This window comes from Anneissia japonica, unplaced genomic scaffold, assembly GCF_011630105.1.
Source record: "Anneissia japonica isolate Jap-2015-1 unplaced genomic scaffold, ASM1163010v1 scaffold8236_len642391_cov169, whole genome shotgun sequence".
Taxonomy (NCBI): Eukaryota; Metazoa; Echinodermata; class Crinoidea; order Comatulida; family Comatulidae; genus Anneissia; species Anneissia japonica.
The window spans coordinates 348,746-365,445 of NW_022757925.1; the positions used below are offsets into that span (position 1 = coordinate 348,746).

General features: G+C 34.0%; 1 protein-coding gene across 2 annotated transcripts in view; it reads right to left on the reverse strand.

Moving 5' to 3' along the window:
- The window catches only part of LOC117124948 (procollagen galactosyltransferase 2-like), a 63,051-nt gene that overhangs the window by 35,971 nt on the left and 10,380 nt on the right, over window positions 1-16,700 (reverse strand). For both annotated transcript variants that reach the window (XM_033271288.1, XM_033271287.1), the window contains exons 2-3: window positions 4,395-4,623; window positions 1,921-2,055 (exon numbers count right to left, since the gene is read on the reverse strand). In XM_033271288.1, the coding sequence (XP_033127179.1) occupies window positions 1,921-2,055; window positions 4,395-4,623 (364 nt within the window). The remainder of the gene's footprint in view (window positions 1-1,920; window positions 2,056-4,394; window positions 4,624-16,700) is intronic.

The following is a 16,700-nucleotide window of genomic DNA, read 5'->3' on the forward strand; positions in this document are numbered from 1 at the left end:
TAAAAACGATATTTGATTAACAAATACTTCTTTGAAGTAACTCTAAGCAGAACATTTGTTGAAGTAAAGTTAGCCTCCATTTTCCCATACATGAACTTGTCATTCAAACACACAATTGATCCACATGCTTTAACTACTGTTTATTTGCACTGTTTATAACATGTAAAGTTATTTCATTTGATACTTAACAAAAGTGAATTTTGTGGTTATCTATGAGTTGCATATTTTGGTAGTTGAAGTACTACAGTATATGTATGTCATTCCTCTACTTTGTTAGTGGAATAACGTTTTTAAAACTTATTTCAACTATCAAAAAATGTTCAATGGCCGTTGTTTTCTGATAATCTCTCAGTACATTATTTGCATCTGTTGTGTAACTGTATTTGTTATTGATTCAATTCTTGCTTATTACAGTATTTAAATATTTGAAGATTTAAAAAAAAATATCATTACTATTACTGAATTTTTTCATTGGGGCCATTTTTACCTATTTGTCATTTGGGGCCATTTTTACCGAGGCCATTTTTACCGGGGCCATTTTTTCCGGGGCCATTCTTACCTACATTCCAAAAAACAATGTGGGTGGGAATGATAATAGACATTTTATTTTAAGTGAAAGTAAAAGCACATGTATGCTGTATGACCGAAAGTGAAATATTTTGAAAAGGTAACATGTCACTTTTGTCTTAAGGGACATTGAGATTACTTCTATTTCTAAGAAATGATAAAGCAACAGTTCTTATAAACTGGTTTCCATATCGGTTTTGATATACAAAGGAAGTTTTTTTTTTACCTCCCCCTACCGCAACCCTAAAAAAACAAAAAAAAACAAAATGGGTTTTAGTAGGTCAAGTGTGGGAACATCAACCAAGATACTCTTCCAGTAATAACAGTGATTTTTTTCGGCAACTACTATCATAATTATTGCTTAGAACATGGGTGGACGTAACATGGATTGGAAGGCCAAACTGAACTTTTGATTTACAAGGGCAGCAAACAAACTTATAATTGAATTTTGATATTTTCAATGTGCTTGCAAAAACCTTTAAACTCCTTTTATACCACTTGTTTTAATGTATATTTTTTTAATGTTCAGCATTGGGTTGAAAAAACAAGGGCGTTTCTAGCCAAAGATGGTAAGGTGGACCGCACATATAGGGTTTTTAATTTACTTTAAGGGACAGCAACTAAAATTGCTGTCGGGTTGCATGTGGCCTGACAGCTCTACTGTTACAGCATGTATGCAAGATAACTTTGTTGATCCAACAATAAACATGTTTTTCCTTGGCAACTAAAATATACCAGTGATAACTGCCTTGGAAAAGTACTCATGCAGGGTAATATTGAGGGCTCAAGAAAGTGTGGACGTCCTAGCTCTACTGTAGGTCCAGGTAGATCGACAAGGTCATATCTTTAGTTGGGCAACCTCTACCGAAGGTGTACAAAATAGCTGCGAACCGACATACTGTAGGTAGCGTGTCATCACAAAAGTCACGAACTGTCATTCATGATGGAGACCCATCAATCAATCAATATACCAGTGGCTTAAATTTTTTTCTTTCATTTCAATTCAATTCAAGTTTTATTTCGGATCAGTTTCCATAGAAAAAACAACCACAAGTGAATAACAAGGCCTAGCACCAACAGTATATACAAACAAAGTAAAAGATACTGTAATATAGGCCTGAGAGTAGTCAATTAATTAATTAATTAATGACAGATCACAATGTTTCTACAATAGAAATATTACTGTGCCAGTACATACAACTGACTCCACTTCAGGATTCATTTTGAACCATATCATCTTAGAACAAACACATTTTTAGGTTGGGAAGACTAGTTTTTTTCACTGTTCAGTATATTTCTTGACAGTTTGAGTGTTTTAATCAGGAGTGAAGACAATTATTCTCTGCTACTTACATATTCATTTGTTCCTGCCCAAAAGTTGGAGTACATTGTTGTTGATTCAAGCATCGGAGCAATCATCGGTTTATTTGCACTTATCAAAATCTTCAGAGTTTCATTGTTTTCTAAGAAATTGTCTGCATCAATTGCCTGTTGAATGAAGAACAAAATATTGAATAATGACAGCAGGAGCCAAAGGAACAACAGTAACACAATGTATCAAGTCTCTCTGACAGTTGTCAGGGACTGTGCAGCACTTTTATAGAAGCTTAATTAAACACTTAATCTGCTACTAATTATTGGTTATGACTGTCTTGTTTGCCCGACAACCAAATCTTATATATGCAGTGTTTTTTTTACAAAATCATTAGGAGATATGTAGTTGGGTACAGCAATAAGATAGGGTCTACAGGATAAACAAACAATACTGTTGTTGACAAGAAAGTACCAATATTTTTTTTTCAGTAAGTAATTTTATTTCACAATTTCATTCTTTCCAACACAGTAAAAATATATTTTACAATTTTGTGAAACTGGGTGTATACAGAAGCAAAGTGTTTTATAATCATGAAGCCCTTACAAAGAATTAAATCAAAGAGTAATGCAAAATAAATAAAACAAGATAAAAGAAAAACCAATATGCAATAAATGAATAAATGAAATAACGTCAATAAAAAAAAAATGTTTCATTTTGTTAAATAATTGATTTTTTTTAAAGAATATAATGCACAGAAAGTTTCATGAATAGCAATGACATGCACTGTGAACCTACAGACTACGAAGACTCTAAGCAAAGGAAAAATTAAAGAGAGGAGAGGTTAAGTTTGTTAATGGCATATCTGAATGCCTTGGACTTAAAAGAAGGGGGGCGAAAACAAGAACTAGGTAGTTTGTTTCATAAAGAAGAGGTGCGAGGTATGAACGAGGATGAGTGGGAAATAGTACAATAGTGAAGTTTCATATCTGTATGGATTTAGATAATGGAGCTCCACATGATGTATTTTAAATATGAAGGGAAAATATGATCCAATAGGGAAGTAAATGTTTCAAGGTTAATAATCATGGTACAAGTTACCGTATGGATCCACAGGATCTACTCCAATAATTCATGGAGAATAAGGAACACACCTACAGGATGCACAGCTAATATTGTTAATGTATACAGTGGTTATCTTTACATTAGTACTGTATCCAATGAGATACTCTAAATGTAAAAAAGCACTGTAATAAATATAATTACGATAAGAATTAAAATAACCCACAGAGGCCTAGAATGGCAATTTCTTACATCAGACAACAACTTTAGACTATAGGACGTATGGCAAAAAATAAAGCAAAATTCACTCACATTTTTTTTAATTTGTAAAGAAAAAGGCCCCTATTTTTTTCTGTGGGTTAGGGGTGGGTGGAGGAGGGCAAACAAACAATTTTTTGTTTTTGGCCTAATTTTGTTACAGATTGACTGGACTTATACTAGTTTTTCATTTTTGTGGAGATATGCAAGTAATTATGCATTTTTAAAACTGTATAATATTTTTCTTGTGTTGCATTGTGCTCTGTTAAACACTTGATCATGGATCATTTCTCTAGTAGTCTGTCTTAAAATTTCTTCAATAGGAAATACAGAGATATAATAAAGAAAATAACTTGACACTCATAGTGTTAGAACACACTCTTTTATCCTGCATAAAAAGCAGCCTTCTTGTCGCCCTGATTATGTTGTTTGCTGCCACTTAGGAGCCTAAGGTTCTCCTTAAAAATCTCCATGAGATTAAACACACAAAATTCACCATCTCCATTTGCTTGTTTATGTGCGAAAATTTGACCTCATGCTTATTCACCCATTATGTAAACTTCCTATCCTGCAAGGACAAAGTGTACAGTAAATGCACAGGGAGGAGGCAGTCTATTATTTGGAAGGTAAAAGTTAGTTAAGCACCAGGTAGTTCTTTCTAGCACAGACATGGAGTCATCCACCGCTAGCCTGCTACGCAGCCGTTCCAAGGCAAAACAACGTAAATATAATATTAGTTAAAGTTGGTTTGCCATGGCAGGGCCATACGATTACAAGAAACACAATAAAAGTATAAGGGGAAAAAACTATAAAAAAATTAGGCCTATAGTTTGAGGGTGTTATATAAAGTCATAATACTGTATATTCTAGCGTATAAGACGACCCCCGAGTTTGAGAAGACATTTGGATGATTTTTGTATACATGTGTATAAAATGACACCCTGTTTCACTGTCACAGAGGCTGTGTGCCCCTTGGTTCAGACCCCTCCGTTTGGACATGTCTGACCCCTTGTCAGCAAATTTCTGGCCCAGGGCCTCTAAGGCTTTAGCCAGCGAGAGCTACTAGATGCTAAGCAACTGGTTGTCATCCTTTCTAGTTAGATGTATTCCCACTTTTGAACGTTTGGTGGTTGGGATGTCTGGAGAAAGCAGAATTCAAATATAGGCTCTTAAAAATTTACTACTATATACTCACAAAAAGATAGTTAGCCCACTGTCTCCGTGCCTCCTCAAGTGCAGTCTGCCTGAGGTTAATAAGGTGTAAAAATCTCTCCTCCGTCCAGTCAAACGGTCCTTCTTCATTTGCATACCTCTTAACACTATCTTCATATTTAAGGTCAACTGCATGATAAAGGTGTTTGGCTCTAGAAACCCATTCTTTTAGAATCTCTGTTGAATTATCTTCATTATGGTCACTTCTTATCCTGAAATATTGAAAATGAAATCATGATTACCCATCTTTTTTTATCATGACAAGAAAACAATATTTAATAGTATTTATTTGGAATACGACATGCGAAAACTGATGGAAAATCTATTATGGTTTTACAAATGGCAAAATCTAACTAGTGCATGAAATAAGTAGGAACATTAAAAGTTTTCTGTTTCACTAAATGAATAATTCGAAGCACGCGCGGATCCAGAGTTCATCCTGACTTTCGCACAGATCAGGTCCCAGGGGCGGATTCAGAGCTTCATACTAATCATAATAAAATAATAATAATACATTAGATTTATATAGCGCTTAACACCAACAAGGCCTCTAAGAGCTTCACATTACTACCCCGGTCATTGGATTGAACGTTCCCACTGCGCCAAACCACTTCTTACGATGGTGTCATGTAGAGGGTGGGATCATGGGGTTTGAAATTGGGCAAAATATGCTATAGCAAACAAATATCATACACTCAAAATTTCAGGCTTTAAAATGCTATACAAAAGCCATGTAATTCACTTAAGATATTGAAATACCGTACTCACGCGAATAAGCGCCCACTTTGAATAAGCGTCCCTCTCGTATAACTGCCCCTCCTAACATAAAAATTTCCTTAAGCGCCCCGTTTGAATAAGCGCCCCCATATCATAAGATTTATTTTTAGCTATTGGATTGTATTGGATTTATTCAGTGTAAACACAAAGGATAGCCCACAAAGTCTAGAAGAAGACTTATTTCCACTCCACAGACAATCCCCTATTCTTTTCCGAAGAGTGTACTGTGTTCTTTAATGTACACATGGGCCATAAATGCACACAGGACCAACGGCTTAAACGTCTCATCTGAAAGACGGTGCGCTATTGTAACTTGTATTTCAGCCCTCTAGCTGAAACACGAGGAGATGCAGCGATGGGAATTGAACTGGGGACCAAGAGATCTCCACGGTTCAGCGCACACACAGTGGCTACCACCAGATTAGCCAACTGAGCTAAGCTGCTCTCTCTAGCAAGTCAATAATCCAATCAATTCTGGGACTGTGGTTTTGGCATGATTTGAGCTGCAGAGTGGAATCTCATTCTTCTTAGGTTAATATCAAATGAGGATATTTCTCTTGGACAGATAAGAGCTCTGATCCCTAGACAGACAGTATATTATTATTTCCAACTTTTTTGTCAGCCGATGGCCAACAAGCTAACCACTCACTACCCACTACCACTAATTGCATTTGCTATTTTGCTATTATGTAAATATTCACAGCATTCTTGTCATGAGCCATGTTCTCTGGACGATTATCTTTTCCGCCTAACCACCATTCGTCCTCATATAATCTTTTTTCATTCAAAAAGTGCCTCTTGAATTTAATAAGTTCCCATAAGAACCCCTCGATTTTCATCTATTTCCATAAACGCCCCCTCAATTTCCACTGTTTTCATAAGCGCCCCATTTAAATAAGCGCCGCGTTTGAATAAGCGCCCCTCAGAAAGTGCAATTCACTTAAGTAGGTCTATACTTATTTTGATTAGAATTTTCTGGACAATAATTATTTCATTATTTAAAAAAAAATCCCGCCTCTAAACTTTTTATTTTGCTTGAAAATTCAAGTGGGGGTGGTGATGCTAAACAAATATATTTTTTTTTGCCTTACCATGGTGATTCTAAACAAACTAAATACAGAATATGTCTTCTCCATCAATGAATTGTGTTCATTCAATCATCTGCTTGAATTCATGAAGAAAAAATGCAACAAATATTTTACCATGCAGTGTAGAGAATTAATTAATTGAAAACTTTTATCTGGACACTACTATATCGTTAGATTAGAATAATGGATATAATTAATTCAGTATCAGCATATCAATACAATTATTGTTCAAAATCAAATTTTAAGAGAAAATAAAATATTAATAAGAGTACATTTGTATAAATTTTTAATATAAAAATAACGCTAAAAAGAAAAGATCGACGTTTCATTAAAGATTTCTGTTAGGACAACAGGCTAAGGACCATAATATCAGCCCAAGCAGTATTGAATCATGTTTCAGCATATTAAAGAAATGTAGGAACAAATTTGACTGTCTCATTCATGAAATGCTGTTTATTAGACAATTAAAACCAAGTCTGAATAAACAATGTGACTCTGTCAAAGCAAAACTTTTTATCTAACACAGGGATTAAAAACCAGTAGGTCCACTGATAAGTTTAAGATAACTTAGTATAAAACATACTCCAAATAAAGTAAGACTAGTCATTTTGATTCAATATTTCTATCTTTTATTAGATCATCATCAGGAATGAATGAAGATTCCGGTGTACGGTAAGAATGGCCCCGGAAAAAATGGCCCCGGAAAAAATGGCCCCGGAAATAATGGCCCCGGAAAAAATGGCCCTGGTAAAAATGGCCCCATATGACAGGTAGGTAAAAATGGCCCCAATAATCAAATTCTGAATTAAAACTGATTTTCTTGAGTCATTATATGCATTTTTTTATCTTAACTAATTTAGTTTTTACAAGGAATCTCCCCAATAATCAATTTATGTAACACACAATTGATCCACATGCTTTAACTACTGTTTATTTGCATTGTTTATAACATGTAAAGTTAATTCATTTGATATTTAACAAAAGCGAAGTTTGTGGTTATCAAAGAAAATGAAAGGAAAGATAAGGAATCTAAGAAAGGAATGTGAAAGATAAGATAAGGAAACATAAGAAAGGACAAGAAAAGTAAAGATCAGGAACATTTGAAGGGAAAGGAAGAAAGACAAGAAGCAAAAGGGAAAGGAAAATGAAAGGATTTGGGATGAATAGGAAAGTAACAGGCCTTGAAATGGTTCCAATTACCAAAGCATTGTAATAATAACATTTATTGATAATCATCAAACCAATCATTTGAACTTAATTAATTTTTATTCTCCTCTGTTGTTGTTAAGCGCCTCAAGGTTGTGTCAACATGAGGCGCTATATAAATCCATAATTATTATTATTATTATTATTATCTTTAGGGGTGTGATCTTTGGTTGAAATAAAATAACTAACTTTCTTATACTGCCATAATGTTATAAAACTTACATTTTTATCAAGATTTCTTTTGATTTTCTTTAGATACCTATGTAGAATTGATTCACCGTGTTTACCAAGATATGGCAAATGTAACCAAATTTTAACCAACTCATCATCATTAACATTCTGTACATTATTACCAAGCCTATAAGATAATTTACCAAATAGTCGATTTATAGCTCTTAACGGGTAGCCATTCCAAGACATAAATTGTTTGATTTGTTTGAGTTCATTTTGTAATGAATCACCGGGAATACATATTTTGTGAGCCCGTGTGTACAAACTGCGTATCCATGATATTTTGTGGTTCCAGGGGGTAAAGCTATTGAAATGAACATATTGGGCCTTGTACGTACTCTTACGGTAAATCCCAATATTGCGTGTACCATTGTCAAACTTTAAGTCAAGAAAATGTATTGAATCACGATTTTCAAATGATTCAAAAGTGAACTAATTAATGAATTAAGGGATCAGAGAATGAGCTCAAAATCAGAGGGCTTAGCAAGAACTAAAGTATCATCAACAAACCGTGTATAAAACTTAATAATTCCCAATGGTTCTAAATTAGGAATAATGGTCTGTTCTAGTTCGGTCATAATAATATTAGATAGTACAGGACCAAGAAGAAAACCCATTGATACTCCATCACATTGTTTATAGTACTCATTATTACAAGAAAATATCGTTTTGGTGCATGTATCCTTAAGTAATTTATGTAGAGTGGTTTCTTAAGATTGGTGGTTATCAGTTTTTGATTATATACTCTGTCCAGCACAATATTAATTACCTTATTTAATGGAACATTAGTAAAAAGTGATTCTACATCAAATGATGCAAAACTATAACCGGCATGATAAAGGTGAGAGGGTATCTCCTTGATACGATGAGCAGCGTCAAACAAATCTTTTAAAACATAGGTGTTGTCAGTTAGTGGACGTAAAACATTAGCTAGGAATTTCGCAACTGGGTAATAACCTGTACCTGTAGTGTCAATAATTGGTCGTAACGGGGGAATATTATCAAAGTCCTTATGTATTTTCGGAAGTCTGTGCGCTCTTGCAGGCATTGTAGAGGTTGGTCTTAAATCTTTATATTCATCATTATTAAGTTCGCCTCTATTCAAAAGTGTTCGGAGATACGCTTGAAGAGAGTTGAGTTGTGTAGTTAGTCGGCAATCAGATTAATATCCCACTGTTTTGAACGTTGACATTTGTAGATAAGCTTTTTTCTATTGATTATAGTTGCTGTATATTCTATACTTCATCATTTGATCTTGAAAATGACACCATGAAGGAGTCGAAACGTCGATCTTTTCTTTTTAGTGTTATTTTTATATTAAATAAAATAAAATATCATATCACGTTTCGCTGCAGGCAATGTTTACAATGACAGGATTTCTGATCCAAAAAACAAATATGTAAATATATGCTACAGCTGTTGTCTGATTTAACATCCACAACTAAAACCTGAGATGTTTTATACCAATACTTGGTAGAGGTAATTACCGGTTCTGGTACATTAGCAAAAATGTTTTCACAAGCATGTAGTTCATCCTCATGGAGGAAATTTTTTGCCACATAAGTGCCATATTATATTTACTGTAAGTAATTGCCAATTAATACTTACTACTTGATAAAAGACCTGTGTTTAATTTAGTATGATTCGATCTGGTTAATGATATATTATTCCCCAAATAAAAAATAATCAGAAGGGGAAAAAACTAAAAAAATCTAAAAGTCTAATATGGTTCTCAACTATCTGATAACTCTAATATGGTTCCCAACTATTTGATGACAGTCAAAAATTTACTGCCACTTCAAAATCTGGATCGTGAGATCTCATAAATTAAAAAAAAAAGTGATTAAATTGTCTGATTTTTAATCAGTTTATAATATATCTGCTTGCAATGTATAAATCTGTGACTATTACTTTGATTAATATTGAATATTATCAAAATGTTTGAGAAGTCAACATGGAATTGTCTTAAAATTTGTGTCCGTACATTTCTAAAACGGTTCCTGTGAGGCGCAGCGGGTGGATTACACGCCTGTCTTGGGTTGTTGTTCAGCGAATTATGACTGTCTCAGTTGTGGCGAAGTTGATGACATCAGTAAAAAATAGCCTTCTTTGATCGGTTCCCATGGTTACATTAATTGTTAATGAACTGCCTTGTTCTGGACGGGGTCAAAACATGTTCATTCATGCTGAACAAGCGAGTACATTATTGGAGAGTGATAATTACCCAACACAAATTCATCAACAAAGTTAATGGTTATTGATGTCTGACTTAAAATTACATGTAAAATAAATAATATACAGTACAAAAGATGAAGAAAGTAGCGCTTCACTATTAAAAATATGTAGGCCAACACCTCCATTCACCGAATCGCACAAGTTTGTGCCGAACCAGCCAGTCGGCTATTTCCAGTATTTGACATTCTTTCTGTCTTCGATAGCAGGTCAGTCACAAAGACTTTGTGGCTGACCTGCTTGTATTGTGGGAACCTACTTGTGGGAACGTTTCTCATTGAATTTACTGTTTACTAGGCAACTTGCAGTGCTGGATAAATTGTTAAACGATCAAATTTCCAGGACATTCAAGGACAATCATAAATTTCCAGGACTTCCTAGTACAGTACTGGAAAATGCTCATTCATTTGTTTATCCAGATTAAGGAATTTAAGGATGCATATGAACCCTGATTACTGTACAAAAGTAAAAAAAAAAATATACAACACACATTTCCTGATAACTGAATCCCATGTGGATACTTTATTCAATAGCAAAGCCTATTTTTAAAGCACTGTACTACGGTAGTACCTTATTATCAGAAAGTTACTTTGTAGATAGGGTGAGACCATACATACAGTAGCTCTGCTGTATAAGAACCACTGGTGGACCATCAAGGCAAGCAAGGTATACAGTGCATACCCTGGCTAAAAGAAATAAGAAAATATAGTAGTACAGTTTCTATGTTTGATTTAGCATTTCTTAGCCACAATCTTCTATATAAACCTTAATTTTTCGAGTGGATTGCTGTAGTTTATTGGAAAAGCAAAGTTTTTCAATGTTTGGCCTACTTTGGTATCTAGGATAAGTCACATTCGTGCCTATCGCATCGTACTCTCAGCTGCTTAGAATTTCCGCATGGGTGGTTTTCAATATCAACCAATCACATATTCAGTGAGTCAATGGAAGTCAGAGTATACCTTTACAACACTTAAATTTGCTACTGTGACAACCGTGTGGTGGTGTCAGAATAGCCAATTTAACACTGGAATGGAAGCAGTGCTTCCAAGAGTATGTGCACATGCTCTTCAACACGCAAATCAGGACCTTCACTGCCGGTCGGGTATTGTATCTATATGCCTAATCTCAATGATTAAAGTTTAAATAAATTTGCATGCATATAACCGGTATAGAAGAAACTTTGAATTATTATTATTTGAATTGAAATATGTTAAAATAGAGGAATAGGAATTATTTNAAAGAAGATACTACAACCATGCCGGTATTAAAAATAACATACATTTGTATTTTGGCTATAGCGCAATCTGATCCTGTATAGTAGTAGGCTTACAAACTTTTCCTACTAGCAGGCCCTAGCATCAGTGGCGGTAGGGGTCTTGAAATGGATATGAGCTGATGTGGTGGGAAGGTAAAGTGGGGATCAGTGATTAGGTGAGGGGGATAACTCGCAAAATAATGTGATTTGAGGTGATTTTTAACTACTTGAACATGATTTGTGGGCGGTTGACGGGCGAGTATTTTTATCAGGGGCAGGGGCGTGCGCGCCCCTCGCACTTCCTAGATATGCCAATACATATCACCCTGCAATTTACCCTACGGTCCGCCACTGATAAGAACATTATACCGTAAAAATGCTAAGTACCAAATCAAATTAGCATATCATGCAACCTCAAATCACTTAATGTAAAGAGGAAATCTTCTTATCTAAGTATGCTAAATGGCCTTCTGTTCGACTGTCTGCTGGTATAAAGTTTATTAAGAGGAATGCATTGCAAGTAATCATTTTTGGCAGAAAAAAGAGAATATTGATATTACTGTATTCTATATAGGCCTAGCGTATGAGGACCCATCTAAAAGATTATACCTTATTGCTTTATTCAAATGGTGATTGGCCACTTGAAGATTTAGGCCCTATAAAAAGAAATTATTAGTTTATCACCCTATCCAGGCTGAAAAACTTATGAGTAAGGGAGGCTTTTTTTCTTTTTAAAATTTTGCTAAAGTCAAATATCACCCTTGGGTTGTTTGCTGGTGCATTGATATTCAGAATAAAACATGATTGAGATAATACAAACGTTATCTACTATCTATTTACAAAAAAAAAATTTTCCAAAAAAAAAAAAAAAATGAAAATAGAAGACCACAGAAGGGTAATAAACTAATAATTTCCTTTTATTGGGCCTTCTTTTCTTTTTTTTTTTCTTTTCTGTTGAAAATGTGTCCACCTCCTTTTGAGTGTGTACTCAAAATTAGGTACTGTTCACAGCCTCCATAGTGAGAAAATGTGCTTGAATCCTTTCAGTTTTATATTGTATCTTTCAAACGAATATATAAATGAAATGAAACAAATAATTATGTTTGCACAGCAATATCAGGCATGTTATGCCTGATATGTAAAACTGCTTCTTTGGTAAAATAAACAGAAACAGGAAGAAGACAACTGTTTACAAAATCATCTTGAGGACATTCTGAGAATACATTGCATGATCATTGGCAATGTTGATTTACGTAAACGTGATGTAATACTGACAACAATAGTTTCAGGACTCCATAGGGATTAACATGACATTATGAGTCATTCTGGTTTCTAAGTTTTGTTTTCTTTGTATAAACTTTATATGTGTTCTTGAGAAATTAAATAATCAATCAATCAATCAATCAAACAATCAATCAATTTCACCCCGTGTTTTGTGTTTTATTGCCCCAATGGGGGCTGTAACATTTAGTTATCATCTCACTTGTAAGTTGCGAGAGTATAACCGGATTGAGAGTTCAAAGTTCAAAGAGAGGAATTATGGGATACCATTGCATCATAAGATGTAGATAGAAATTGACATTGTATAGCTGTGATAAGGCCATGTAAAAAAAAAATAAATAGCATTCTTTTTCTTTTTATTTTTCGCATGTAGGGAGGGAAAATGGTGCTATGTAGGAAATGTAAATGGAATTTAAAATGTACCAGAGAATGTATAAAATGGAATTGATATCAAAACAAATGAATATGTTTCAAATTCCTTTTCAATAAATGAAGAAACATCATTTTTAGTATTAAAGGACAAAATATATAAAAACTGTTCCCAAGTTAAACACATACACAAATTTCAATTCTTCATCATTATTTTTAGATAAAAAAAAAAGTAGTAGGTCGATGTGTTTTTTGATGTCGGGGAGGGGATGCTAACCAATTCTTTTTACGGGACATAATAACTTTGTATCAGAAATTTCCTTGCTTATTAAAACTTACTACGCAAGATGTAACATACCCACTTCAAAGTGATACAATATAACACGATCAGGCAGGCTATTAAAACTTGAGTGGCAAAACAAATTATTTCAGAAATTAATGTTTATTGCTGAATGCAAATTTATTATTTCATTTAGGTGAGTTGAGCGGCCGAGCGGTAAGGCAGGGGCACCAATAGCTACTGTACTGCCTTAACATCGGCGCTCACCCATGGTTTCGTTGGTAAATCCAAGTCTTCTCAGATTCTCGCATAAGGACTTAAGATGGAGGTCCCGGCTGATAGGTAGTCATGGACCACGTCCATACGCAATTCAGCACAATGACGCTGCAAGTTATGGGTTATTCTCCTACCTTTATTAATAATGTGTTCATTTTAAATGCTTATGGTACACCACATAAATAGCTCTGAAATAACTATTATTTTCGCAGATAAGGTCAAGTAAAAAAAAAAAGTAGTTTCTCGTCCCCGCCCGCATGCTATTTTCAGGCCGCTTCATTTTTTAATTTTTTATATATATATATATTCAATTTTCAATCAAAATCGATCGTATAGTTTGTCTTAGTTTACCTCATTTTCGTCATTTTGACTGTTTACTGATCGTGAAGACCGCGACGAGTACGATAAACATTTTGGCAGCTACCAATTTTTTTTTAAATATCGGTGGTCCGATAGGGATATATGTTATCAATACATGCCTACTGCAAGTTGGACCGCCAGTTTCAATAATTAGTGTATCCTCTGTAAAATAAAAAGTTGCGGTACCATATGGTTTAATTATAAAGTGAATTGACCAATAAACATATTGCAATCAGTATCACGTGTCTAAATCGTGTTGGGCTGCATTACTTTTAGCAAGCTATTAGCGTGATAAATAACAACAAGAAACAAGCGTAGCGCGTGAAGAAAAGTGTTTGATTTTATTTACTGTATTTGTTTCTAATCTTTGCTCTATAGTCAAGTTGCTTCTTTTTGAATAGTTTTGCAATGGTATTCGTATGTGTGTGCATACGTGCACACACTGATCCGCAATCTAAATTTTTAAAGCCGTACTTTGGTCGTTCTGTAAATGAGACGAGTTTGACATTGCCAGATGTGTTCAATAAATACAGTACGCAGGCCAATTTGATGGCAAAGGCCCAATGGCAATAGCCGACAAATACACGAAAGTGCGAGTATTGGTTGGCTGTACAATAACTCTAGGCCTAGGCCTAGTTATACTACACTTTTTTTTTTTATAAGAACACATTTTATAAGAACACTGAGGCTGAAGTTGCTTAAAAATTAAGAACAAAATAAGAACAAATTGAGGCTGAGTTAAAATGCTAAATGATATTTTTATTTCAACAAACTAAAAAAAAAAAAAAACCCAAAAAATCATATCTGTACCTTATGATGGTGTGACTATGTAATACCCTCTATAATAGAGTACAGTATTACCTGTCGTTTGGGGTCATTTTTACCAGGGCCATTTTTCTGGGGCCTTTTTTTCAGGGGCCATTTTTACCTACATTCCAGTACAGTGTATACTGCTGTACGATATGATTTTCTATATTGAAAAGTATGTAAAAATAAGAACAAAATAAGAACATTTTGATCACCGAGCCTGGGCAAAATTTTACTGGTTCTTATAAAAAAAAAAATGTACTGTATTTAACAATGTACATAATTTGAGTTGCATCGCTGAAATACAACTCGGGACCAAACGGCTGAGATCTATCTTTGAACATTGAAAGCCTACTATGCTTGACATTCCAAATGCCTACATGATTTTTTAATTTACATTTGTAGTCTAGGGTGTATATACAGTATTTAGGTGTTTATAATTTAAATATTTGTTTTGTTTTGGTTGTTCTAGCATGATTTTTATACTACATCACAACATAATTAAAATTACATTGATAGAATGCTTTTTTTTATTTCGCCCCCTTTTATTTTTTGTTTCAAAAGAAAAAAACAAAAACAAAAAAAAAACCGCCCTCATCCTCTTTAAAAAAAAATTAGGACGAGAAACTACTTTTTTTTTTTTACTTGGCCTAATATATCTTCAAAACAATATAAATTGTAATAAGCAAACTTAATGTAAGAAAAAGTATTTTGCTGAAATCCACATAACAAATGTTAATTCCAGCAGGAAAGGTCAAGAGGCCTCAGGGAAATTCTTCCATTATTCTTACAATGCAAACCATCTGTTGGATATCCTAAACTACTTTATCAAGTTTTATATCAAATAACATCCAAATTCATTCAAAAATACATTCTGAGCGTTCTTTATTGGAGTCTGTGATCAGTTTGGAGTCTGTGATCAGTTTTGGTTTTTGTAGTATATTTTTCATTTAAAGTTAAAGATGTTGCGGCATTTTTTTATAGGAATTATTGCTTGTGTGAATTATTTCTACGGTCTACATTTTCTTTTTATTCCTTGCAATGAAGCTACTCATTCTTTATTGGCAATCAAGCTAAAATGTTAGTAGGCCTATGAATGAATGCAATGTATATACTATATGGGAAAATAAGATTTTGATGAACATTTAAAATCTCATAAAATGGTATATTTGGAAGTTGAGCCCTACATTTGGATATGCTTTGGCAATCAAGCTAAAATATTAGTAGGCCTATGAATGAACATATGGGGAAATAAGATTTTGATGAACATTTAAAACCTTATAAAGTCGTATTATTTGGAAAGCCAGCTGTATCAAGACCATAAAAAAGCAGCAAAAAGTATGAATTTTACCGGGGAAACCAGGGTTGTCTTATCCGACCAAACATACAAAAATCATCCAAAATTCTTCTCAAACTTGGGGGTCGTCTTACGTGCAGGTCGTCTCATACGTGAGTATATATGATACTCATTTTGAGTGTCTCTATGGCTCAACGTTATTAAATTATCACAGAGGATTAAATGGCTCTCTACAGCATGAAGAACACAGTGCCTAACAATTTAAACAAATTAAAACAACCTAAATGGTTTTCATTTTTTTTATAGCAAAAAGAAATATCTTCAAATGTTTAAAAATAAGTGCCGACTCCGCCTCTCTCAAATAGACTAAGACATTAATATACAAATACAGAAAACATGGCCTACTCTGACCTTTTCCTGAAATCGAGAAATTGAAAATATTTGAATTGAGCTGTCACAAATATCATGTATTTGATTTAGTAGCTAGCAAGAGATCGATCAACCAACCAATGAGAGAGCGGAGCTTTATAATTTGCTGGTAGAGAACTAGGGCCATACTGATTACCCCCCATTAGCGTCAAGGTTATACACCTGTCATCAATATGCACTGAAAAGTAAAATTCCTACAGTAGAGTATTTGATTTTGTACTGTAGACTGAAAGGTAAATCCAAAAAACATCTTTGTTTAACTTATGGTATATCTTAGATTGTTATTAGTATTTTGTAAATATAAGTTTAATGCAAACAAAATGCCAAATTGTTAAATAAAAACGCATCACCTCAACTGGTTGAAGATTACTTTTTTTAATCAGACTGTATAATAGTTACTA